At 45.1% G+C, this 26,058-nt stretch overlaps 1 protein-coding gene across 1 annotated transcript; it reads right to left on the reverse strand.

Moving 5' to 3' along the window:
- Positions 1-15,765: 15,765 nt before the first annotated feature.
- Positions 15,766-25,831, reverse strand: LOC133279832 (ubiquitin carboxyl-terminal hydrolase 42-like). Its single transcript, XM_061474008.1, is given in 17 exon segments — positions 15,766-16,365; positions 16,367-16,912; positions 17,424-17,512; positions 17,885-18,616; positions 19,327-19,465; positions 19,928-20,028; positions 20,230-20,370; positions 20,943-21,054; positions 21,536-21,618; positions 22,163-22,233; positions 22,378-22,445; positions 22,606-22,708; positions 22,855-22,965; positions 23,978-24,178; positions 24,720-24,861; positions 25,030-25,033; positions 25,476-25,831. Coding segments are annotated over 17 exon segments (3,447 nt in total). The 3' UTR covers positions 15,766-15,917.
- Positions 25,832-26,058: the final 227 nt, after the last annotated feature.

Consider the following 26,058-nt stretch of genomic DNA (forward strand, 5'->3'; position numbering starts at 1 on the left):
ACACACACACAAATTCGAAATAAGGAACAACCCGAACACACACACAAACACACACACACAAACCCATACACACACGCCACGCTTGTTTACTTTCATCAAAAATAATCCAGCTGCCAACCCAGGAAACCCGCAGTTAATTATCACTTTAACCTTACCTGGAAGCAAAGGGGTCCGAGTTTGTCAGCTCCGGGGTCGGGGACGGCGTCGGGGTCTGTGTCCGTCCCGGGACCGTGGTCTCCGTCCGCCCAGGGGCTTCTCTGCTCTCCCAAGGCGCGGCTGCCCAGTGTTTCACCGGGGTCTGAGGGTCTGCTTCTCCCGGGTCGCAAGAGAAGCTCTCGAAGCCGGTTAACGTCATAGTAGCAGTTCCAGATGGAACTGTCCGGCCTTCCGTCACCAGCGCTAAGCCTGAAGCACCTACCCGCTCACCCCCCGCTCTGCCTTTCCGACAGGTTTTGGTTCCTAAGAGCAGTTTGGCACCGCTGCTCTCACGGACCGGCGCGGCACGCAGCATGTCCGCGCTTGGGAGCGGCAAGAGCCCAAACACAGCCAAACCAAAGAGACCCTGACGCGGAAGGCGAGGGCAGAGCGCGGCTCCGAGGGATCCCTCGCTTCACCTCACCTCGCCTCGCCCTACCCGCTCCACCTCACGCTACGACCCAGCCCCGCTCGGCACTTCCCACCCGCGGCAACCACTGTGCGGGGACAGCCTCAGCGCCGCCCCGCCCCGCCTCGGTGCCCTCAACCCCTCCCCAGGTGTCGCTTTCCGGGCTCGCAGCTCCAGGACCGTCCGGAAGCAGGAGCGCAGCAGCGGGCGGCCTGGGGCGACTCTGTGCTCATGGCAACTAACGGACGGGACGTGAGGACGGCGAGAATCCAAGCGTTCGATTCCCCGCGGGAGGCCGCAGGCCCCGCGAGGAGCCGCCGCCTCCTCGCCAAGCAAGGAACAACGCCGCTCGTGCCGCGGGAGCTGGGGTTTTACCGCGATGCTTTTCTACTCCCAGTGCACGTGCTGTTCTTAAGGGAAAGCCCCTAGTTCCATGCTGGACGCACAGGGTGGCTTTTTTGGACTGCTTCCGGTAGCAGGCAGTTTTTCACAGACTTGTTGAACCTGAGCCGTGCCTGCTGTGCCAGTGACCGCTTTGGGGACCCACTGCTTTATCAAAGCAATTTTGCTTGGTGGAGTTGCAGAGCAGCTCGGCATACAGCACAGGGAAACGTGCCGTCCTGGCAAAGCCACAGACTTACCAAGGCGATGTGTTTGAAATCCCCTTTTGACTGTCAAGGCGAGGCTGGTTGGTTGTTCCAGTCTTGCTGATGTGCTCTGTTTTGCATGGGGTGTCATCCTGCCAGCGTTCTGCTTTATTGCATGTTTGCCATAAAGGCTGAGAGGAAAAGAACAAAGTAAACGTTTCTACACCTCAGATTTTCCCCAGAGCGTGTGGAATTGTGGTCTGCTTGGATGCCTGTTCAGATACAAGTACTTTCAAGGGAGTGAAACTCAACCAGCGGAGGTACAATCCTTGAACAAGTGTCGGCGTGGAGATACCTTTGCTTAATGGAACACATTTAAACTCTTTCTAGAAATGATTTGGAGTCGTATGTCCTGCGTTTGCAAAGCAGCGTGATCTCAGAGCTGCTCACTTCACCTGTTTCGAGTCTTCTGTTCCGCAACTTCAGGTTTTGTATTTGAGCAATGCGTACATCAGTTTGAGCTCTGTACAAGTAGAGCTGTAATGCAAATAAGCCAGAATCAGTGGTACCAAGAAGTGCAAGGGTGTGAAAAGCAGCCAATAAAGTATTTCTGGAGAAATGTGAGGTTACAAAAGCATTCATAAGCCATGAAGCACTTTTGTATCAGTTCTTCCCTTCTGAAAATCTGTTTATTTAACCGGGTGAGGATGCCTGCCCAGAAGCATGAAGGAAATGCCTTGGGAGTTAATTTGCTGTATTTAGATGAAGTTCTTCTATCCGGCAGGAATAACTATTGAGAGTAACGTATAACTAAGGCTATTGTAGCAGGAAATATAGTATTTCTCAGCATTAAAAAAATGCGACATCTTAATCAGCTATTTGTGGTGCTCAGTCAATCTCTTTTAATTTACCAAAGCTAACAGAATAATGTTCTTGTGTGCGATGATATTTCATTCCGAATGTGCTTTGTAAGAGGAATAAGAGGGAGTGAAACTGGCCCAAACTTTCCACTGTCCACAAGGCCAGTAAAACAAAGTGGCTTGTGAAAATACCAGGCAAGTAGGTAAACTCGGAGTTATTCCAGTTAAGGAAATTCTTAACTGGAATCCAGTTCGGTACATGAAGTAGAGAGGGACTGTTCAGCTACCTGAGGAGGTAGCTATTATGTATTGTCGAGGGCATCAACAAGGTGAAGTTTGTCCGATTCTGAAGCCAAATGAGAAATTGAACAATCTAAACTCATTCCCTTAATCCCTGACGGCAAACTAACAATTGAGAAATCTAAACCTAGATATTCAAAGGAGGACAGAAAATCGGAGATCCTAAAGGAGAGGAAAACAAAGAAGATTGGGTTCAGATACCTGATGGGTGAACTGTAATCCCCTATAAGCAACTCTGGAAGCTAGTTCAGGAGAAAGATAACAATTCATTGGGGTAGCAACTCTGTATAAATACTTAGATGACCAAATTGCAGGAAGGAATCTATATAACACAGTTCAATTAGTGACAATGTCAGCTCTGTCTCAAGAATAATCCTAAAATTGAAAATAGAAATCAAATTGGTACAACTCGGGAGGAATTTATCTGGGACAACACTGGCAAATAAATTTTTCTGAATTACCGAGACCAATATTTGTTGGTGTTAATGAATACTTTTTCAGGGTGGCCAGAAGCATTCCCTTGTAGAATAAATAATGCAAGACAAGTAATTGGAACATTGTTAAACACTATAATACCTTGTTTCGGAGTACCAGAGGCAATTTCTTCCGACCGAGGCTCACCCTTTAGTGCAAAAGAGTTACAAGAAATTAGCAAAAATCAGGCAACTACATGTTCCTTACAGGCCTCAGGCCAGTGGGCAAGTAGAAAAGATGATCAAACAACAGATTAGTAAAATATTAATACCAAGCCTTACCACTGGCTCTATTAAGAATTTGAACTAAACCTCGGTCGAAAGAAGAGGCTATCCCATGTAAAATTTTATATGGAAGACCGTATCAGTCCCAGTTTAAAGGAGAAAACCTTCTCCGACTTCCAGAAGACTTTCTCCTAAAATTTCTGGTCAATCTGGGAAAGCAATTAGAAGAAGTAAGAGAATACTGAGGACAAGAGTGAGAGGCATGGATTATTCGACTCACCCTTTTAGATCCAGAGACTGGGTTTATGTTAAGAATTTTTCAGGAGATCCTCTACAGGAGAAGTGGAGCGGACCGTACCAGATAATATTGACCACCTTTACAGCAGGGAAGATAAAGAAACAACCTGCTTGCAAGAATATAGAACCATAGAAGACGTGGCGGATCAAACCTTCAGGACCCTCGCATATGAAATTATATCAGTCGTGATTTGGATTTATGTGATAACTGACATACCAGCTTGGGACTAATACTTATACCTGAAATTAATGCAGAATGCTACTAAAGTTGTTAATTGTAGTGACTGTTTGGTGTGTGCACAGTTGCCTGAATCGGGAGAAGACCAGGGCCTTCCATTAATTGGCATTCCAATTTCCAACACTGCAATTTTAAGATTTGGAATAGTTAACCAGAATAGGAGACTATGTTTGTTTAAATGCCACAGGTGTAGGTCACTCTTCAAATTGTATAGATGGTATCGTGGTTCAGTGGTAGCTTGGTTCCTGAAGGGAAAGGATGGTATTGGTTAAGAGAGGGTTTAACCCTATTGCTGAACAGAATACTGCATTTTGTGAGATGTTTTGTGAGGCAATCATAAATATCTCAGCAACCGTAGAGGAAATATGGAAAAAGTTAACTTCATGGTTACCTGATCTCTTCTGGTTAAGGCAACTGGTTGCAGGAATATTACTATTAATTGTTTTAATATTGATTACTTGTGGTATAACAAAATGTTCTTCCTGAAATTGTAAACGATCTATGATAAATGATGAAGATTGAAAAAAGAAATGAAATTTAAGTATCAAGTAGAAACGGGAAACTATTTCAAAAACACTATGGATGGTAATGGCACTACATAAAATGTTGCAAGAGAATTTGCAAAAGGACAGAAAAAGGGGGTATAGACATCTGTTGGTGCTATCAGACACCTTTTCAGGTTGGCCGGAAACCTTTCCAACTAGAAACGCACAAGCCTGGGAGGTAACAAAGATGTTGTTACAGGATGGTTGTGGGGATTTCGAAAGTATGTGCTGCATGAACTTATCTAACCATTCTGAATCAATTCATGCTAAGCTGCGAAAATTGCAGGAAAATGTGCAAGAGCTTAGAATTGTTGGAGGTAGAATGGATGAATGGCTAAATAACCTAGGAGTTACTGGATGGTTCAGGGAAATACTTAAACAAGGCCTTCTAATCTTAACTATAGGACTACTCATTTTAATGACTGAACCTTGCATAATACAAAGTATATCAAAATCATTTTATAAATCGATAGAAGAAACATGGATAGCTCTGTTATAAATAATATAGTAAAAGAATTTACTCATTTTATAGAAAAAGGGGGGATTGATACAGGGGTAACCAATGTACAGGGGGGGTGTACGGGGGGGTGTAGAGGGGGGTTAGAGAAATTTGCTTGCTTAAACAAAAGTATTGTCTGCAGCTATCATGCCTACTAAGCAGAACAAAGGCACTAACCATTGATAAGGAAAAGCAGACACCTGGTTCTTTTGACAAGGAAAAGCAGACTGATTCCGCGAGTAGCACGGAGCAGCGAGAGCGGCGCCGGGGTCTGTGTCCCTCCGAACTGGGGTCGGAGTTTGTCAGCTGCGGGGTCTGCTGCTCTGTCCGCCCCGGGGTCGGGGTCTGTGTCAGTGACTTCTTGTGTTCCAGTGAAAGCACGTAATTGGCCAGAGGAGGCGCGGAAGTTACACACTGCAGAGTAGCATTAAGGTAACACGTATTGCCCAGGTTCTGCAGTCCAGCTCCAACGTTCAGTGGCTGTTGGCAATGCATGCAGGTTTTCTCAGGTGGAAAAAGAATTTTACGTGGCGGGGCAATTCCGTCGTTAACAACTGCAAGAAAATCAGATTTCAAAAAATATTTACTGTTTCTGCAACTCGTTTACTGTCATAAAAAAGAATCCAGCTGCCAAGCTGGGAAACTCGGAGTTACTCCAGTTAAGGAAGATCTTAACTGGAAGCCAGTTCGGTACACGAAGTAGAGAGGCACTCGAAGCTCTCATTCCCCGCTGTCGGCGCCCAGCAACGCTTCCTGCCACTACTGGCGACCCCGAGATCGGGGACCGCGAGTTGTACGGAGCGGCGAGAGCGGCGCCGGGGTCTGCGTCTCTCCGCCCAGGGGCCGGAGTTTGTGACCCCCCAGGGGTCTCGCTTTCCTCCCCAGGGGCGTGTGCCCGGTGTTTCACCGCGGTCCGAGGGTCTGCTTCTGTGGGGTCGCGAGATAAGCTCATGCCTTCCATGAGCTTCAGTCAAATATAAGGCAAGTGGGGGAACAACTCAGATCTCTTCTCCTCAAGTCGATTCATTAGACCAGACAGATTAGTCAGATGAACTGTATTTCACAGAGGTTCCCACTCACTGGTCTCCTGATGCAGGACCAGTGACTATGAAGTGCATCACAGTTTGACAGCATTTAATAATCAAAATTAAAATCGCAGTATGAATTTGTCTTTAGCTAGCCACTTTAGGGAGACAAAACCAGACAACTGAGACTTCAGACAAGTGACGGTATATTAAGAAAATGGAATTAAAACAGATGGATTTTGCCTTGACGGTAAATGTTTCAATAATAAATTCTAAGTTTCGATAGTATCGATAAAGTCCAGTTTGAAGATAAAGAGTCATAGTTTTTTTCGGCAAAGAGTCGTCGGTTTTGATGGTAAAGCCAGGTTTGATGGTAAACAGGTTTGATGGTAAAGAGTCAGTTTTGATGGTAAAGCCAGATTCGATCGTAAGCAGGTTTGGTGGTAAAGCCACCTTCCATGGTAAACAGTCACGTTTGATGGTAAACTATCAGGTTTGGTGGTAAAGAGTCAGTTTTGATGGCAAAGCAACATTCAATGGTAGACAGGTTTGATGGTAAAGAGTCATTCTTGATGGTAAACAGCCAGGTTCGATGGTAAACCATCAGGATTGATGGTAAAGACTCAGTTTTGATGGTAAGAAGTAGTTGGTTTTGTTGGTGCTCTGTGACTACAGGATCCGACAGACTCGAGAAGGTGGCTAATCTAAGGTAACCTAATTAAGAACATTGCGCAGATGTGGTTCTGTCCTTGGTTCAGCAGGCTGGGCTTAAACCACGACAGGTTCTTCGCTTTGTGCTCCAGATCTAGCATTCTAATGCTATTCAGCAACATGCCTCCTATGTTTGCTTGACCAACCTAATGACCAGCGTAATGACCAACACGTAGTCAGATTATCCTATATAAATCACTTAGAAATGGGAAAAAGGCAGGCATGAGAAACATTCAGAAAAGTGTTAGGAAAAGAATGGCGGATTATGCTGGAATCCCTGCTTGCTTGTAATCCTTCACTTGGTATTTATCATCTATCTTGCGGCATTTCTTTTCCACTTCACCTTCTCTTCCTTCTGCATTGCCATATTTCCTCTTGCCAAGCCTCAGTTTCTCATTTTCCCAGAAAGAGTTGTCAAATTGTGCATGAGCTGAGGCAGGTGGAGGTGCGTGCCCTTCCCGAGAGTGTTTTTCAGACTGCTGCAGAGGTAGTGAACAATGACGGAAGTTTCCGCTGTGGCTGCTCAAGTGATGCCATCCTTCCTCTCTGCAGTGAGTGTTGTGAGCCCATCTGCTCTTGCAGTGATAATGCCTATGTGATTTGTAGAATTGACTCAATTTGTCAAAGGCTTTATCAAAATGAGAGGACTTCCTCTCTCTACCATCTCCTTTTCTATGGACAGAGTCATAAGGCTTGTAATATCTGCATTTTTCCCATCTCCATGCTCCAGGTTCTCTCTCCTTTGGAATGATAATACTGATTCCTGTCTTGTTCCGTTCTTTCTCTGCTTCAGGATCTGTAACGAGAGTATTTTCCTCAGCTTTTGCCATTATTTGGACTGTTTCTTTCATTATGGGAAGGTCTGTACTTGCCTTCATTGCAGTAGTCCTGCTTAGGATGATATTGCTTATTTGTTTCCATTCTGTGAGAGCACCTCCTTTTGCAGGAACAATCATCCACTTTGCTCCTGCTTTGCTTCTCCTCGTCAATGTCAGAGTATTGTCTCTTCTTTCGGCAGTGCTCTTTGTCAGTTTTCTTGGAGTCGTGTATCTTCTCCTCGTATTTTTGCCCGTTATCCTCTTCGCATTTTTTATTATTCAACCCCTCATTTTGTCTAGAGAATTGACTCTCCAGAACTTTATCCAGCTTTGTAAGAGAAGAGTCATTAACAGGCGGTACTTCTGCATAGTTATTATTTTCCGTCACTACGGTTTCCATCAGACGATCACCCTCAGACCTCTGAGGTGCAGGGACACTGCACAAAACAAAAACCACATTTTTCATTTGAAAAAGTTCACCTAAAAGATAAATGTTAGGAGCAAAAATCCCTTGAAGTAAAAGATTTGGTGGCTACTGGTAAACTCTGTATGTTTCTAAACTCCCTTACACTGTTTGGAAACTGTAGCTTTCTAAAGGGACTCTGTAAGGCAGTCTCTTTAGAAACCGACTCTTACACATTCAGCAGTGCCCAGAGAAGATGGAAGATGGAGAAGATGTTTTTCTTCTCTTGAGCTTGCAAGTAGTACATTAAAACCCACACCCAACACGTTTGTCTCCCTCTGCTCACTGCTCTGCATCGCATCAGTAGCCAAAACCACTACCTTCGCTCTCCCCAAACTAGAAAAAAGTCAACTCATTCATTTCCCTCTCTCCACAAAATGGGAGGGCACGAGGTGGGAATTTACATTCACACATCCTAGGATGGAAAAAAAAAAAATAGAAAAAGATTTCCGATCGTAAAAAAAAAAGGAAAATAATTCTATGAAGAAAGAGAACCATTCTGGGAGGCATCTGCCTTTAATTAATATCAGAATAATACATGCTCGGCGCTGACATCTGCAACCCTACATTTACAGTGCCTGAGAAGGGATATAGGGAGTACATGCTGTGGGCCACCCTATGGTTTTACCTGTGGGATCATTCAGAAGACCTGAGAAAGTGGGATGGAAAACCTACCTCAGTTCTGGAGGAACAAGTCCATGAATTGAAGAGAAAAACAATGGTCAAGGATGATCCTCCCAAGAAAGTTGCTGCTCCAGTGTTCAGTGAGCAGCTTCCCAGATGGGGTGGAAGAGCTGATTTTATTCCATATTCTATGATAAGGAATTGTAATCCTTTTCTACAAGAAGTAAGTGGAGAATCTTATGATCACTATTAGAGGAGCCCTGCCTCCAGCCAGATGGAGGAGAGGGACAGTCAGGTTTACTGGACTGTGTGGATCAGGTGGCCTGGCGCATCAGTCCCACAGGAGTATAAGGCATATAGTAGACACCGGTTCCCAGTGCACCCTGATGCCACCAAGCTCTCAAGGGGTGGAACCCATTTGTATTTCTACAGTGACAGGAGGATCCCAAGAGTTGACTGTACTGGAGCCTGAAATCAGCCTAACTGGGAAGGAGTGGCAAAAGCACCCTATTGTGACTGGTCCAGAGCCTCCACGCATCCTTGGCATAGACTAGCTCAGAAGAGGGTACTTCAGAGATCCAAAAGGGTACTGATGGGCTTTGGTGTCGTTGCCCTGGAGACGGAGGAAATTAAGCAGCTGTCCACCTTGCCTGGTCTCTCAGAGGATCCTTCTGTTGTGGGGTTGATGGAGGTCAAACAACAAGTGCCAGTCGTGACCACAACAGTGCACCGGTGGCAATATCACACCAACTGAGACTCCCTGATTCCCATCCATAAGCTGATCCATAGACTGGAGAGCCAAGGAGTGATCTGTAGGACACGCTCACCCTTTAATAGCCTTATATGTCCAGTGTGAAAGTCTAATGGAGAGTGGAGACTAATAGTAGACTATTGTGGCCTGAACGAAGTCGCAGCATCACTGAGTGCTGCCGTACCGGACATGCTGGAACTCCAATATGAACTGGAGTCAAAGGCAGTCAAGTGGTATGTCACAACTGATATTGCCAATGCATTTTTCTCAATTCCTTTGGCAGTGGAGTGCAGGCCACAGTTCGCTTTTACTTGGAAGGGCGTCCAGTACAGTTGGAACCGACTGCCCCAGGGGTGGAAACACAGCCCTACCATCTGCCATGGACTGATCCAGACTGCACTGGAACAGGGGCAAGCTCCAGAACACCTGCAATAAATTGATGGCATTATCGTGTGGGGCGATACAGCAGAAGAGGTCTTTGAGAAAGGGAGGAAAATTATCCAGATCCTGCTGAAAGCTGGTTTTGCCATAAAATGGAGTAAGGTCAAGGGACCTGCAGAGAAGATTCAATTTTTGGGAATAAAATGCCATGATGGATGTCACCAGACCCCCACAGATGCGATCAACATGATAACAGCAATGTCTCCACCAACTAATAAGAAAGAAACACAAACCTTTCTTGGGCGCTGTGTGGTTCTGGTGAATGCACATCCCAAATCACAGTTCGATTGTAAGCCCTCTCTATCACATGACCCAGAAGAATGATTTTAAATGGGGCCCTGTGCAACAACAAGCCTTTGAGCAAATTAAACATGAGATAGTTCATGCAGTGGCCCTTAGACCAGTCTGGACCGGGCCAGATGTGAAAAATGTACTGTACACCATAGCCAGGGAGAATGGTCCTGCCCGGAGCCTCTGGCAGAAGACTCCAGGGGAAACTCGAGGTTGACCCCTCAGCTTTTGGAATCAGGGATACAGAGGATCTGAGGCCATCTATATTCCCACTGAAAAAGAGATACTGGCAGCCTATGAAGGGGTTTGAGCTGCTTCAGAAGTGATTGGCACTGAAGCACAGCTCCTCCTGGCACGCCTGTTACCTGTGCTGGGATGGATGTTCAAAGGCAGGGTCTCCTCTACACATCATGCAGCCAATGCTACATGGAGTAAGTGGGCTGCTCTAATTACACAACAAACTCCAACAGGAAATCCCAGTCATCCAGGAATTCTAGAAGTCGTCATGGACTGGCCAGAGGGCAAAGATTTTGGAATGTCACCAGAGGAGCAGGTTATGCGTGCTGAAGAGGTCCCACCATATAATCAACTGTCAGACAGTGAGAAGCAATATTCCTTGTTTACTGATGGGTCCTGCCGTATTGAGGGAAAGCATCGGAGATGGAAGGCAGCTGTATGGAGTCCCTTATGACAAGCTGCAGAAACTGCTGAAGGAGAGGGTGAATTGAGTCAGTTTGCCAAGGTGAAAGCCATCCAGCTGGCCCTGGACATTGCTGAAAGAGAAAAGTGGCCAGTACTTTATCTCTATACTGACTCATGGATGGTGGCAAATGCCCTGTGGGGGAGGTGCAGCAATGGAAGCAGAGGAACTGGCAGTGCAGAGGTAAACCCATCTGGGCTGCTGCACTGTGGCAAGACATCGCTGCCCGGGTGCAGAATCTGGTGGTGAAGGTACGCCATGGAAATGCCCATGTACCCAAGAGTCGAGCCACTGAGGAATACCAGAACAACCAACAAGTGGATAAAGTGGCTAAGATTGAAGTGGTTCAGATGGACTCAGATTGACAACATAAGGGTGAATTATTTTTAGCTTGCTGGGCCTGATAAGCAGCTGATTCTACTGATAAGCAGCTATTGATAAGGGAAAGCAGACGCCTGAAGGGGGAGAGACAGCCGGTTTATGGCTGGGACACCGACCAAACCCTAAGGCCATACGTGAAGACTAAAAGGTGAAAAGTTCAAGAAGAGGAAGACTCATTGACTTCCTCTTGAAGACCCCTACCCACAGGAGGAAGACTCATTTACTCCATCTTGAGACCCCTGCCCATGACCAGAGGGGGCACTGCGCAGGTGCACAGAACCTTCTAGCTCATTATAATACGAAGCAGGGACAGGACATGAATATATATAGGCATATTGTGCAACCTTATGAATACATATAACTTTGGAGCATAAACGTAGAGGGAAACAACACCGAGGCACGCATGACTTTGAGGAATTATCCCCGTGCGTCTCAGCGCTGACTAAAAAGCATACCTGCTTTACAACTTTAACGAGTTGTGGAGTCAATCCGCACATCAGCATGTTCTCACATGCCAGTTCAGCTCTGCAAATTCTAATGGGACAATAGCACAAAGTGTTAACGTTGAAATTTGTGCTGTTTTCACAGTATTTCACATGAATTCGGAACATTTTAATGCTTCTGAATACTAAACACACCATAGGTGAGACGTTCTAGATGGAACAAACAACTCACTGGTTCAGGCGATCCATTTGTTTTAGCAAAGAAAATCTCAGGTGGTTTAGGAGGTTGGGCGTGGCAAGCAAAATCGTCCAGATCTAGCGTTCGTCCAGATCAGCAACATCCTCCCTGTGTTTGCTGGACCAACCTAATGACCTTAGTCCGTCCCCCCCTCCCAGGCCCCTGTGGGGATATTCAGGGGCGGGGTTCTCTGCAAGGAGTTCCTTTTTCAGAGCTAATTGCAAGTAGTTAGCCTGATTTTTCTCTTTGTCTAACGGTTAACTACCTGGTCCTGCAGGGCTCGGAGCAGGTCTTGTAAAGTTTGTATGAACTGAACTGAGATCCAGCTCTTTGTTGTTCTTCGCCAGCCTCCGGTGCAGCAGCCAAGATGGCGCCCGGTACGGCCCAGACAACCGAGTTACCCTTTCCGGGCCGCAGTTTCACATCCTTTTGCAGGGCGCTTATTCGGTCTGTTAGACTTTGCGAATTACACCGATTTTTCTCGGCCCGTTCTGCCCCTGGCAGAGAGGGGCGAGCCTTCTGTTGCTCTAAAAGGCCACACAACACATCTCTGCCCTCAGGGGCAGCTTCACTGCTATCCATTTCGGAACGGGACGATCGCCTCAGGGAGGCAGCGCGTTTTGCTTCCACAAAACGCACCTCTGAAGTCCCTAAGAGGCACGCACCTCATGCAAACCAAGTTAGATACAGCAATAGGTTGGGGGTGTCGTCTCCGGGAGGCAGGAGGCACGTCTGTTTCAACAAAATCCACCCCTTACGTCCCCGAGAGGCACACACGTAATAGCTTTTTACTTTCATGAAAAAAGAGTCCAGCTGCCACGCTAGGAGACTCGCAGTTCTTTATCACAAAAACCGTGCCAGTTAGGCACACGAAGTAGAGAGGCACTCGAAGCTCCCATTGCCCCGCTGTCGGAGCCCAGTAACGCTTCCTGCTACTACTGGCGACCCCGAGCCCGGGGACCGCGAGTAGCACGGAGCAGCGAGAGCGGCGCCGGGGTCTGTGTCCCTCCGAACTGGGGTCCGAGTTTGTCAGCTGCGGGGTCTGCTGCTCTGTCCGCCCCGGGGTCGGGGTCTGTGTCAGTGACTTCTTGTGTTCCAGTGAAAGCACGTAATTGGCCAGAGGAGGCGCGGAAGTTACACACTGCAGAGCAGCATTAAGGTAACACGTATTGCCCAGGTTCTGCAGTCCAGCTCCAACGTTCAGTGGCTGTTGGCAATGCATGCAGGTTTTCTCAGGTGGAAAAAGAATTTTACGTGGCGGGGCAATTCCGTCGTTAACAACTGCAAGAAAATCAGATTTCAAAAAATATTTACTGTTTCTGTAACTCGTTTACTGTCATAAGAAAGAATCCAGCTGCCAAGCTGGGAAACTCGGAGTTACTCCAGTTAAGGAAGATCTTAACTGGAAGCCAGTTCGGTACACGAAGTAGAGAGGCACTCGAAGCTCTCATTCCCCGCTGTCGGCGCCCAGCAACGCTTCCTGCCACTACTGGCGACCCCGAGATCGGGGACCGCGAGTTGTACGGAGCGGCGAGAGCGGCCCCGGGGTCTGCGTCTCTCCGCCCAGGGGCCGGAGTTTGTGACCCCCCAGGGGTCTCGCTGTCCTCCCCAGGGGCGTGTGCCCGGTGTTTCACCGCGGTCCGAGGGTCTGCTTCTGCGGGGTCGCGAGATAAGCTCTCAACGTCGGTTAACGTCCAGTCCGAAATGGAACTGTCCGGCCTTCCGTCACCAGCGCTACGCATCAAGCACACACCCGCTCACCCCCTGCTCTGCCTGTCCGAGGGGTTTTGGTCCCTAAGAGCGTTGTGGCACCGCTGCTCTCACGGACCGGCGCGGCACGCAGCATGGCCGCTCTCGGGAGCGGCAAGAGCCCAAACACAGCCAAACCAAACCAAACCGAAGCCGACACGGCAGGCGAGGCCGGAGCAGGGCTCCGAGGGATCCCTCGCTTCACGTCTCCTCGCCCTTCTCACTCCACCTCCCGCTCCGACCCAGCCCCGCTCGCTAATTCCGGCCCGCGGCAACCGGTGCTGCGGGGGCAGGCGCAGCGCCGAGCCGCCTCAGCCCCCTGCCGCCCCGCCCCGGTCCTGCCGGCCCAGGCGGTGGTGGCGGCCGCGGCGGCGGCGGCGGAGCTGGGTCCGTCCGCCTCATACTGGGGACGTCGCCCAGCTCCGCCGCGCCGGGCAGTCCCACCCCTCCGCTGCCCGACCGGCGCCACAGCGGCCACCAGAGCCGAGCCGAGCCGAGCCGGCTGCTCCCGCCGGTCTCTTTCCCTTCCTTTTGCCGTGCCGGCTCCGCTCAGCATCTGAACTGTGTGGCCGCTTCCATCAGGCACGGTGCCAGTGCAGTGCAGGCAGAGAAATGTACGGGAAACTTCAGCTCAGCCGGACTGACTTAAAACTGACACTATTCTGACAAAATAAGCTTTACGTTGCTTCACATTTTGAACCGGTTTAAACTGGTACAAAACAGAACCTCTGTCAACTGAGCAGCATTTATAGTGCTTTCTAGTGTTTGAAAACAATGCGTATTTTTAAGATGTAGTACATACCTATGTAGATATGCTGGCTGGAAAAGCTAGGTCTCTTGTAGACCAAATCCTACAAACTAAGACTTTTGGCTTACAAATTCCTTTTCTGTATTTTCTTGTAAAATGTTTCTAGCTACAGTTTGAATAGAAAATGTAAATGCTGCACAGATAGGGACTGATTGAAGTATTACTTGGTGTACACAAGTGATTTGCATGACATACTCTGTATCGATCATTGTTAAAAATGTGATGTTTGATGTAAATCCACTGCAATAGTAACGCTGTCATTTATCAGGAGGACCTGTTGCTTCAGCCTGGAGACTTTCTCTAAAATAAAGTGTGAAACTCTACTGTTGCATAGCTCCTCATTTACCAGGAATACATGGGAGGTGCGTGCTGATTTAGTTAAGATCTGATTTTGCAACTGCTCTTGTAAGTAAAAGGCCTCTTTGCCTACCTTTAAGCACACTGATTTAAATTGACAGGTTGAATTTTTCAGAGAGAAAACTCCTCAGCTGCAAAATCGGTTGTTTTTGTAAGGCTGAACATTCATAGCTGTGTTGCTATGAATGTTACTCCATTAAGAGCTGCTTTCCCACCCTAAATTAAGGAGGGATTTTGCCCGTTGCCTTCCATGAGCTTCAGTCAAATATAAGGCAAGTGGGGGAACAACTCAGATCTCTTCTCCTCAAGTCGATTCATTAGACCAGACAGATTAGTCAGATGAACTGTATTTCACAGAGGTTCCCACTCACTGGTCTCCTGATGCAGGACCAGTGACTATGAAGTGCATCACAGTTTGACAGCATTTAATAATCAAAATTAAAATCACAGTATGAATTTGTCTTTAGCTAGCCACTTTAGGGAGACAAAACCAGACAACTGAGACTTCAGACAAGTGACGGTATATTAAGAAAATGGAATTAAAACAGATGGATTTTGCCTTGACGGTAAAAGTTTCAACAATAAATTCTAAGTTTCGATAGTATCGATAAAGTCCAGTTTGAAGACAAAGAGTCATAGTTTCTTTCGGCAAAGAGTCGTCGGTTTTGATGGTAAAGCCAGGTTTGATGGTAAACAGGTTTGATGATAAAGAGTCAGTTTTGATGGTAAAGCCAGATTCGATCGTAAGCAGGTTTGGTGGTAAAGCCACCTTCCATGGTAAACAGTCACGTTTGATGGTAAACAGTCACGTTTGATGGTAAACAATCAGGTTTGGTGGTAAAGAGTCAGTTTTGATGGCAAAGCAAGGTTCGATGGTAAACAGGTTTGATGGTAAAGAGTCATTCTTGATGGTAAACAGCCAGGTTCGATGGTAAACCATCAGGATTGATGGTAAAGACTCAGTTTTGATGGTAAGAAGTAGTTGGTTTTGTTGGTAGGTTTAGTTCAGGCACTGAAGGATTCCATCAGTGAGCTTTGCATCTGAAAGACAAAAGAAAGCAATGTCGCTCCCTGGCATGACATTCAGCATCAAACCCTGTCTCAGTGGTTTGGTTTCTGAACGAGAAGTCTCAAGCCTGCATGCAGCTCCGTCTGCCCTGTGATTACAGGATCCGACAGACTCGAGAAGGTGGCTAATCTAAGGTAACCTAATCAAGAACATTGCGCAGATGTGGTTCTGTCCTTCGTTCAGCAGGCTGGGATTAAACCACGACAGGTTCTTCGCTTTGTGCTCCAGATCTAGCATTCTAATGCTATTCAGCAACATCCCTCCTATGTTTGCTTGACCAACCTAATGACCAGCCCAATGACCAACCCGTAGTCAGATTATCCTATATAAATCACTTAGAAACAATGGGAAAAAGGCAGGCATGGGAAACATTCAGAAAAGAGTTAGGAAAAGAATGGCGGATTATGCTGGAATTCCTGCTTACTTGTAATCCTTCTCTTGGTATTTATCATCTATCTTGCGGCATTTCTTTTCCAGTTCACCTTCTCTTCCTTCTGCGTTGCCATATTTCCTCTTGCCAAGCCTCAGTTTCTCATTTTCCCAGAAAGAGTTGTCAAATTGTGCATGAGCTGAGGCAGGTGGAGGTGCGTGCCCTTCCCGAGAGTGTTTTTCAGACTGCTGCAGAGGTAGTGAACAATGACGGAAGTTTCCGCTGTGGCTGCTCAAGTGATGCCATCCTTCCTCTCTGCAGTGAGTGTTGTGAGCCCATCTGCTCTTGCAGTGATAATGCCTACGTGATTTGTAGAACTGACTCAATTTATGAAAGGCTTTATCAAAATGAGAGGACTTCCTCTCTCTACCATCTCCTTTTCTATGGACAGAGTCATAAGTCTTGTAATATCTGCATTTTTCCCAACTCCGTGCTTCGACGGTATGTTTCCATGCTCCAGGTTCTCTCTCCTGTGGAACGATAATACTGATTCCTGTCTTGTTCCGTTCTTTCTCTGCTTCGGGATCTGTAACGAGAGTATTTTCCTCAGATTTTGCCATTATTTGGACTGTTTCTTTCATTATAGGAAGGTCTGTACTTGCCTTCATTGCAATAGTCCTGCTTAGCATGATATTGCTGATTTGTTTCCATTCTGTGAGAGCACCTCCTTTTGCAGGAACAATCATCCACTTTGCTCCTGCTTTGCTTCTCCTCGTCAATGTCAGAGTATTGTCTCTTCTTTCGGCAGTGCTCTTTGTCAGTTTTTTTGGAGTCGTGTATCTTCTCCTCGTATTTTTGCCTGTTATCCTCTTCGCATTTTTTATTATTCAACCCCTCATTTTGTCTAGAGAATTGACTCTCCAGAACTTTATCCAGCTTTGTAAGAGAAGAGTCATTAACAGGCGGTACTTCTGCGTAGTTATTATTTTCCGTCACTACGGTTTCCATCAGACGATCACCCTCAGACCTTTGAGGTGCAGGGACACTGCACAAAACAAAAACACATTTTTCATTTGAAAAAGTTCACCTAAAAGATAAATGTTAGGAGCAAAAATCCCTTGAAGTAAAAGATTTGGTGGCTACTGGTAAACTCTGTATGTTTCTAAACTCCCTTACACAGTTTGGAAACTGTAGCTTTCTAAAGGGACTCTGTAAGGCATCAGCAGCCAAAACCACTACCTTCGCTCTCCCCAAACTAGAAAAAAGTCAACTCATTCATTTCCCTTCTCTCCACAAAATGGGAGGGCACAAGGTGGGAATTTACAGTGGAAAAGAAATCCAATTGTAAAAAAAAGTAAAATTATCCTATGAAGAAACAGAACCATTCTGGGAGGCATCTGCTTTCATTAATATCAGAATAACACATGTTCAGTGCTGATGTCTGCAACCCTACACATACAGTGTGGAAAGCTTTCTATTAAATAGTACTAGTAGATGGGTAAAACAATGATAAACTTGTATGAAATCTTGTTTTCATCAGAGTGTACTCAATTTACCTTGTTTTCTCTGACAACCTGTTCAGGTGGCTGTAGGCCAGGGATTCTAAGACTATTTCTTGAGGAATCGGTGACTCAGCTACAGGTACCTACAATTAAAACGCAGACGTTAACAGACAAAAAAAATACTACCTTTAGAAGAAAACTGTTTTCAAAATTTCCTCATTAGTCATTAAACAAGATCACTTTGCCTTACATGCACCATTGCTATCTCACACATCACCCCTTCCCCCCCAGTATATTTATGAAACTTATGAAGTACTATCTCAGGTGAAATTTTCTGAAGTTGACATGTTCTCACATGCCAGTTCAGCTCTGCAAATTCTAATGCGACAATAGCACAAAGCGTTAACGATGAAGTTTAAATTTGTGCTGTTTTCACATGACTTAGGAACATTTTAATGCTCCTGAATACTAAACACACCATAGGTGAGGAGTTCTAGATGGAACAAACAACTCACTGGTTCAAGCAATCCATTTGTTTTAGCAAAGAATATCTCAGAAGGTTTAGCAGGTTGGACTTGGGAAGTAAAATCATCAAGTTTCAGTCCATTTTGTTTAGATCCATTATCTAAACTAATAGCACAATTTAGTGAATCATTTTTTGGCAGCACATGATGGGATCTCTCTTCTTCAGCACTCTCACAGAAAGAACGGGAATTCTGCAATGTGCCGACTACCTTCAGTATTACAGTTCCGTTGGAAGATACGTTGTAATTCATTTTAAACACGCCATTCGACGCCTCAGATTTTCCTGAAGACTCTGGACTGGAAGCGACTGTAGCATCAGACCCGAGTGTAGAACTTCCATTCACTGCTGGCTCTACAAACATTTCATCAGGAACTTCCTGTTTGGAAATGTTAGCAGCAACTGCCACTGTAGATGCATTTGAGGTAGACTCTGCTCTGAGAGAATTTGCAATTGTGGAGGAAGGAACAGCCTTGCTGAGATCCTCATTCTCCAGAGCACTGGTAAGACAGTCAGGTTGTGACACAGTCTGACACTCAGGCAATATTTTACGAATACTGATAGTGATCTTCTGGGCTTTTGATGGATCCGTAGTTGAAGGCCTGGTAATTGCCCAGTTTTGAATGCAAGCTGTTGATGGAGCTGAAGATGGCCTTTTTATGGTGATACCAACAGGATTTGTATCCTCTTCTAGGGGTCCATTTCCATTTAAACGACTTGAATTCTGTATTTAAAAAGAAAAGATTGCAAGATGAATATGTGCGATCACACCGCACTTATTAAAACATTAAATTCTCCTACTAAATATTTCTACAAATTGCCTCACCACCTAAGAAGAAAAACACGCCACTTCCAATATAAACCTAAGTCCAACAAGTGTGTTTCATTCCTGCTGCTTTTGGTTTACTGCATCTTGGTATCAAATGAGCCTCATTTTCTGAAACCCACTCAAACAACTTAACATTGACTAAAGCTCTTCCCAAATATGTTTATTTTCCCCTTTAAACGTTCCCTGAAAACACTGCTATAATTGCTCTGGTACTCAGGACCAAGAAAAATCGTTTTCACTGTCTCAGCTGAAGTAACACTGGGGGAGTGATATTTAATTATTATTATTACTACTACTATTCTTCTTATCGTCATCATCATCATCAAGAATTAACAGACTCCTCCAAGTGTCTCAAAAGCGTAGCTCTCAGTGCTTTAGAAAGCGCTTTGAGTTGGAAGTATAATGAAGTAGCATGGCTGCACAATTTGGGACTAGCTACTGTTTGAATAATTCTGGCTGTTGCATGATGGTTGTGAAGAAAGCTGCAGTGTGGGAGGGAAAACAATTCATCAGATGCTCTAAAACAACAAGCTACCCCCCCCCCCCCCCATCAAAAGAAAACAACATTATCAATTTGGTGCCATTATTTGCTCCCTGCAAATTACCTTAATCATACGAGGAGGAAGCCGTGCTCCCATAAATCCAGCCTGCTTACTATTAGGCCCGTGCTGACCAAGGAATGAACGGGGATAAGAAGTTGCTGGTAAGCAAAAACCACGTTCTCCAACTGTCAAATCGTGGCGCCTTGGGAAAAAAACAGTGATATCACTTTAGAGTTTTTCTTTCAACCTATTCTTGGATTAAAACCCCATCTGTAATTTTCTAAGAACAGATGACGTGACACAGAAGCCACATACAAAAGACTCAACCGAGACTACAAACTAAAAAAACAGACAATGGTCTCCCTACAATGACTATTCTTGTCAGAGCAACATCTCACCCTTACGCCATCTACGGTGTTATTTCTCCTCTTCTAAATTACCCCGCTACGTAGAGCGGATACAGAGCAATGTACACAAGCACACCAGTTTAAGGCCAAGCAATGAAAGACAGTAAATGACAGCGGTAAGTTCAGGTTAGACAGAACTGAATTACAGAAACAGTAAACTTTTCCTAGGACAGAAAGAAAAACACTTGGAAAAAAAAGAAAAGTATCAGTAACAGGAAAGTAAATATATTCTGAACAGATTCAGTAGTCGGTATTACCTGATATAAAAAAGTAAATAAGCTTGCTGATTGAGAACCGTTTTGATATCGGAACGCTCCACTATGGCATCATTCATTCGATACCAAAATCCATTGCCGGCCTGCAAACAAAAGACAGTGGCATCTTCAGACAAAACGCATGATGTCCAAATGACATCACAGGCGGAACACTACAGCACGAAACGTACCAAACAAATCAAACGGAACACATCATTCAACCTTTCTCCATCAAAATGGTGGTTGCCGGTAACATTGATTTTCTTTGTTTATTTTACCCTGTTAGAAATCAAGCTGATACCCACCTTTATGAAGCAGATATAGTGTCCAGCATTGCAGCTGAAACCAGAATGAACAAGAACTGCATATAAAGAATACATGAGTGGTTCTCCCCTTGACTGGGACATATATGCTCGAAGATCCAAATATTCAGGGTATTCCACATCCTAAACACAAAACAGGAAGATTCAAAAATTACCCCGAAACACTTCATGGAACAGCCTGACAAAAACCCTTCTCAAAACACAGGCTAGGATCACACAAATATAGTCTTGATTCATTTAAAAATACCTATTCTCAGAAACAATATTTCGTAATTGAAGCTGCAGAGAACTACTCTTATGGTTACCGTAAGCCATAGTTGTTAGATTGACTTTTCTTGGACTATTGTTATTACACTTACAGCCTGCAAACATTAACAGCTTTTAAACCGTAGAATCATAGAATAGTTAGGGTTGGAAGGGACCTTAAGATCATCTAGTTCCAACCCCCCTGCCGTGGGCAGAGACACCTCCCACTAAACCATGCCACCCAAGGCTCTGCCCAACCTGACCTTGAACACCGTCAGGGATGGAGCATTCACAGCTTCCCTGCGCAACCCATTCCAATGCCTCACCAGCCTAACAGTAAAGAATTTCTTCCTTATATCCAATCTAAACTTCCCCCGTTTAAAATGATATTTTCTTGGGGAAATCTCCCATTCCGAGAAGATAAAGCTGCTTTACAGCTGCAAATATACCTTGTTGATCTTGCCACCAGTAAAATCTGCAAATCTTTTCAGCGATACGATGAGAACTTTGGAGGAGCGATGTATCGTGCACCTCTTGGAGGCAGGAGCCATGTTTTCGCACCTTAAAAACAAGCACAGACAAATGTTTAACAGCAAATTCTTCCCCCTCCCAAAACTCAAACAAGTTTTCATCTCTCGCACAGGCTTATGAACCCATATGCTGCACTTCACGTTTGTTAATAGACAGAAGGTAACAGCATGTAAGCGGACAGCTCTACAAAACAAAGGACTTAGAACATTATCCTTTCACACGGAACACTAGGACCTTCAGCCAGCTGATGTTGCCTCCCACCCCAAATCGTTGTCCTTAGCTCTGTGCTTCAGCTCACCACTACTTAGCAGACATCCCCTTTAACTTCTGGCCAGACGAATACTTCTGTGTGCAACCTCACACTGACGAAGGCTAATAAACCCCAGCGCAGGCAGCAGTAGGAATAAAAGTCTAATATGAGCTAATGGCCACAATTCTTCTATTTCCAAATATTCATGTGACACATTAAACGCCTTCTCTTGGACTCAGATGGAATTAGTAGGAATCTTACTTGCTACACTTATAGCTGTTTACTCCGTCCAATTGTTCAGGTGTCACAAATTGTTTCAGAGCCGCGGTGAGAGACGTAACGGTCTGGATGAATAAGAAGGTAGAGCACTAGGTCACTGGAAATGCAAAATTTCAAACACTTCCTGGTATAACTACGAGAGAACCTTGCTAGTTCATCCTCAAGTGACCTACTGTCAACCGGCAACCACTGTGAAGGAGGCAGAAACCTCAGAGTACGCTGAGCATTTACCTCCTGTGGAAATGATGCTGCTTCGAAATAAAAAGATAAAGTTTGCAGTGCCACAGACACCATCTGTACTATGCTACGGCATCAATAATGAGAACAAGCAAACCCATCAGCCTAACGATATAGATGCTGAAGCAGAATAACAGAGAAGTGTGAGGGTATAGGTGTTTGTGTAGATGTAATTACTGTTTTTACAGGTTAAACCCACTGCAAACATGGAGAGCATCTAGATGCATTCCACACAAGACCAAAGCCCAATCCACTCCCACCCAACACCAAGCTCTTTCCTTTTAGCAGTGTATATTTTTAAGTAAAATGCCTTTATCTGGAAATCTCTACAGGTCCTTATGCAGCTCGAGCCGTATTCACAAAACACCTTACCTCTATATCCAAAGTAATACTGAGGAATGGCTCGTGCCTGTCCGAAACGGCTTTGCAGTTCAAGCATTTTACTGGAATCAGAATACAAATGCTTAACACTGACTGGACAAATTTAGAGTCTTCATACATTTTACTTTAGTCAAAGCACAAAGTCCTTTACTACAGACAAACAGACACACACCAGTTCAAAGGACAGGAAGAATTGTAACAAGTACCTCGGGATCTTAGGTATCCTCCAAATATTTGATAAATAAGTGTAGTGGCTTGAGAAGATGTGTCCCATCTGGAAAGAAATGATAAATCAGGCCTCAGATGATACGAGGCTCAGAGTTAACTCTTCAAACAGTTTTTACCAAGGACAGTCATTTTAATGTAGTATAGTAAAGAAAGGAGTAAAAGGGGCTAGAGAACATCTAAGGGTTAAATAATTCGTTTATGCGTACGTGGTGCCTCCATTCAAGCAAGCTTTCTGCAAAGCATCAACAGTGAAGGACAAGAATTCATGTGCATCCTCTTGACTGCCGTAACAGAAATGTTCTCCTATACCTAATAAATAAGAAGGTGGTTATATTTATCTCCTAGAAAATGAAAGAAAACTCACGTTTCTAAAAGTATCAAAATCATTTCTATGCATCAGAGAGTGCTTTGAAGTTACCCAATATATCAAAAGAAAACCATCTGAAATGACTTACTTTTAAGGCCATTGATAACAGATATAGGTTTGATAGCACTATTAGAGAAACACAGGGCCTGGTTAATGTGAGCTTCCAATGTACACATCATACAGAAGCCTTTTTCGTGACCTGAAGAGTGAAAGAAGCAACACAGTCTAGTCAAATAAGCATTGCTACCAAAAAAAGAACAAAACCAAAAAACAATAGCCACGAAAAACACTACTGATATTGATGACACAGCGCTAAGAGAGAATGCGTGCGAATTTCAGCATATTGCTGTTAGGTGAGCTACATGACACAGAGCTAAGAATCCTCTGGGAGAAAGGAAAGGTTAAAGGAAGGTATGTGTAAGTATTTCTGCCCTCCTTTTTGCAACAGGGTTCTTAACTGGAAGCATTTTTATCTATGTCAAAAAAAAACACAGTTAAATTTCTAGGAATAAACACTAAGATGCCAAACCAAAAAGCATGCATGTACCTTTGTCAAAATAGACCTAGAAGGATATGAAAAGAGGCTCCTATGCCAAATCAGTTCAAGCATAGAATGGAAATGTGAAGAACACAAATTCAAAGGCTTAAAAAAATACAAACTTTTAACTAGAATAAAACCAGTCTAAATTTTAATACTGCCCCACACAAATTTCCATTTCAGGTCAGCAGAAATTAGCTCGTAGTGCTTTCTAGGGTGTGGGCTTTTTTAATGGGTCAATAGTGAACATGTCATTTATTGCAGTACTAGCACATGACGCTATCTAGGCTGCAGAGACGAAGACGCTACGATGCCAACATCCTACATTTTACCACCTTTCTACCAGCAGGAAACACAAATGCCAAATGTTCATCAAATGCCTTCCTTTACAACGTACTTCGCTATTCACACAAAGCAAGAAATGCTCTTTATTTGCAACTTTGCCATTGGGCATTAAATGAACAAATGCACTTTATATGCCATTCCGAGCTTCCTGTTAAATAAGCACGGAATCACAGAATCATTTATGTTGAAAAAGACCACGAAGATGGCATTCAAAGCCAGCTTCGACAGGTAAAACGGGAAAGCCACGCATTTTCTCCACAGAATCACTCTTGTTCTTTCACCTTTGCAGCCGCCCAACGTATTTATAATCATGTTAGAAAGTACTCACATGACTTGCTGTGTTCAAGAGACAGCATGTAATTGGCCAGAGGAGGTGTGTACGTCAAACACTGTAAAGTAGCATTAAGGTAACACGTATTGCCCAGATTCCACAGTCCAACTCCAACGTTCAGTGGCTGTTGCCAATCCATGCAGATTTTCTCAGGTGGAAAAAGAATTTTACGTGGTGGGGCAATTCCATCGTTAACGACTGCAAGAAAATCAGATTTCAAAAAATATTTAATGTTTCTCTTTGAAAAAGCATGTTTAAAAGGGAGCATTCTGCAGGAGGACCCAGAAGAACCAGGTCTGCTCCACAACGCAAAACAACATGATGAACAGATTGTAAGAACTAGGATGGAAAAGTAAGGGAGTAACCAGCGGAGCAGGTAACCCTACGGATACCAGACCTCTTCCTGAGCAGGGTTAGCATTCAAAGGCTTGTGAATAATGGAAGCCATAAACACAAAGGTAAAATGTACTTTTCTCTGCACAGCACAGAAGACCTGGCTAAGTCTGTGTATTATAAAAACCTCCTCAAACCCATTGTTGCAAGTAGGTTTTTAAAGATAAAACTACAGGTCTTCCAATACCAGTCCCTTCAGTTGCCTTAGGGGACTCACAAAATTGCAGCCTAGTGCTGAAGGCTTTAGTCATCATCTTGTATCAGTGCAACAAATGAGAACTGTGTTTTCTAACTTTTGGGTATTTTGTTCTGAAGAAAGGAGGGGAAGGACAGAAGACACACTAACTTTGCTCTTCCTGGCCAAAAGGCTTAGGTTTTTCAGAGGCTCTAGAATACACAGAACCTGTCGGTACTTTCTCTGCATCTTCCTCAGGTTGTGACAGGTTTTTAAATATTGAAGATATTCTCTTTAAAGTCATTGTTCGTATCTGTAACAGAGGTAAAAGTTCTGGTTGACTTAAGACTATCAAGAAGCATTCCAGAAGGAAATTCTGTCACTCAGTATCAAAGAGATAACTTGAAGAACTAAATAGCTGGTAAGAAATATGAAAAAAACAAAAACAAACGACAACAACCAAACTAAAAACCCCACTCACAAAACTGCGGTTAAGTGCGATTACACATTTGTCTCATGACAAAACAAACATTGGCAGCGGTGACTGTAAAACAATAACATACACAAAAACACCTACGTAGAAATAAGGAGCAATACAAAACTACTACTACTGTAGTAGACATGAAGACATGAAAGCACTTCTATGTCTCTAAATTGCAAACGACACTTCCACAATGCAACACTACCGTAAGATACCCAAACTAAACCAACAACAAAAAAGCAAAACCACCCCCCCCCAAAAAAAAAACACAAAACCAAAACCCAAACGTATACACACACACAAATTCGAAATAAGGAACAACCCGAACACACACACAAACACACACACACAAACCCATACACACACGCCACGCTTGTTTACTTTCATCAAAAATAATCCAGCTGCCAACCCAGGAAACCCGCAGTTAATTATCACTTTAACCTTACCTGGAAGCAAAGGGGTCCGAGTTTGTCAGCTCCGGGGTCGGGGACGGCGTCGGGGTCTGTGTCCGTCCCGGGACCGTGGTCTCCGTCCGCCCAGGGGCTTCTCTGCTCTCCCAAGGCGCGGCTGCCCAGTGTTTCACCGGGGTCTGAGGGTCTGCTTCTCCCGGGTCGCAAGAGAAGCTCTCGAAGCCGGTTAACGTCATAGTAGCAGTTCCAGATGGAACTGTCCGGCCTTCCGTCACCAGCGCTAAGCCTGAAGCACCTACCCGCTCACCCCCCGCTCTGCCTTTCCGACAGGTTTTGGTTCCTAAGAGCAGTTTGGCACCGCTGCTCTCACGGACCGGCGCGGCACGCAGCATGTCCGCGCTTGGGAGCGGCAAGAGCCCAAACACAGCCAAACCAAAGAGACCCTGACGCGGAAGGCGAGGGCAGAGCGCGGCTCCGAGGGATCCCTCGCTTCACCTCACCTCGCCTCGCCCTACCCGCTCCACCTCACGCTACGACCCAGCCCCGCTCGGCACTTCCCACCCGCGGCAACCACTGTGCGGGGACAGCCTCAGCGCCGCCCCGCCCCGCCTCGGTGCCC

Source organism: Pezoporus flaviventris, unplaced genomic scaffold (genome assembly GCF_033815535.1).
Source record: "Pezoporus flaviventris isolate CSIRO_AGI_PZ_B2104156 unplaced genomic scaffold, CSIRO_AGI_Pfla_v1 ptg000078l, whole genome shotgun sequence".
In the NCBI taxonomy this organism is placed as follows: domain Eukaryota; kingdom Metazoa; phylum Chordata; class Aves; order Psittaciformes; family Psittacidae; genus Pezoporus; species Pezoporus flaviventris.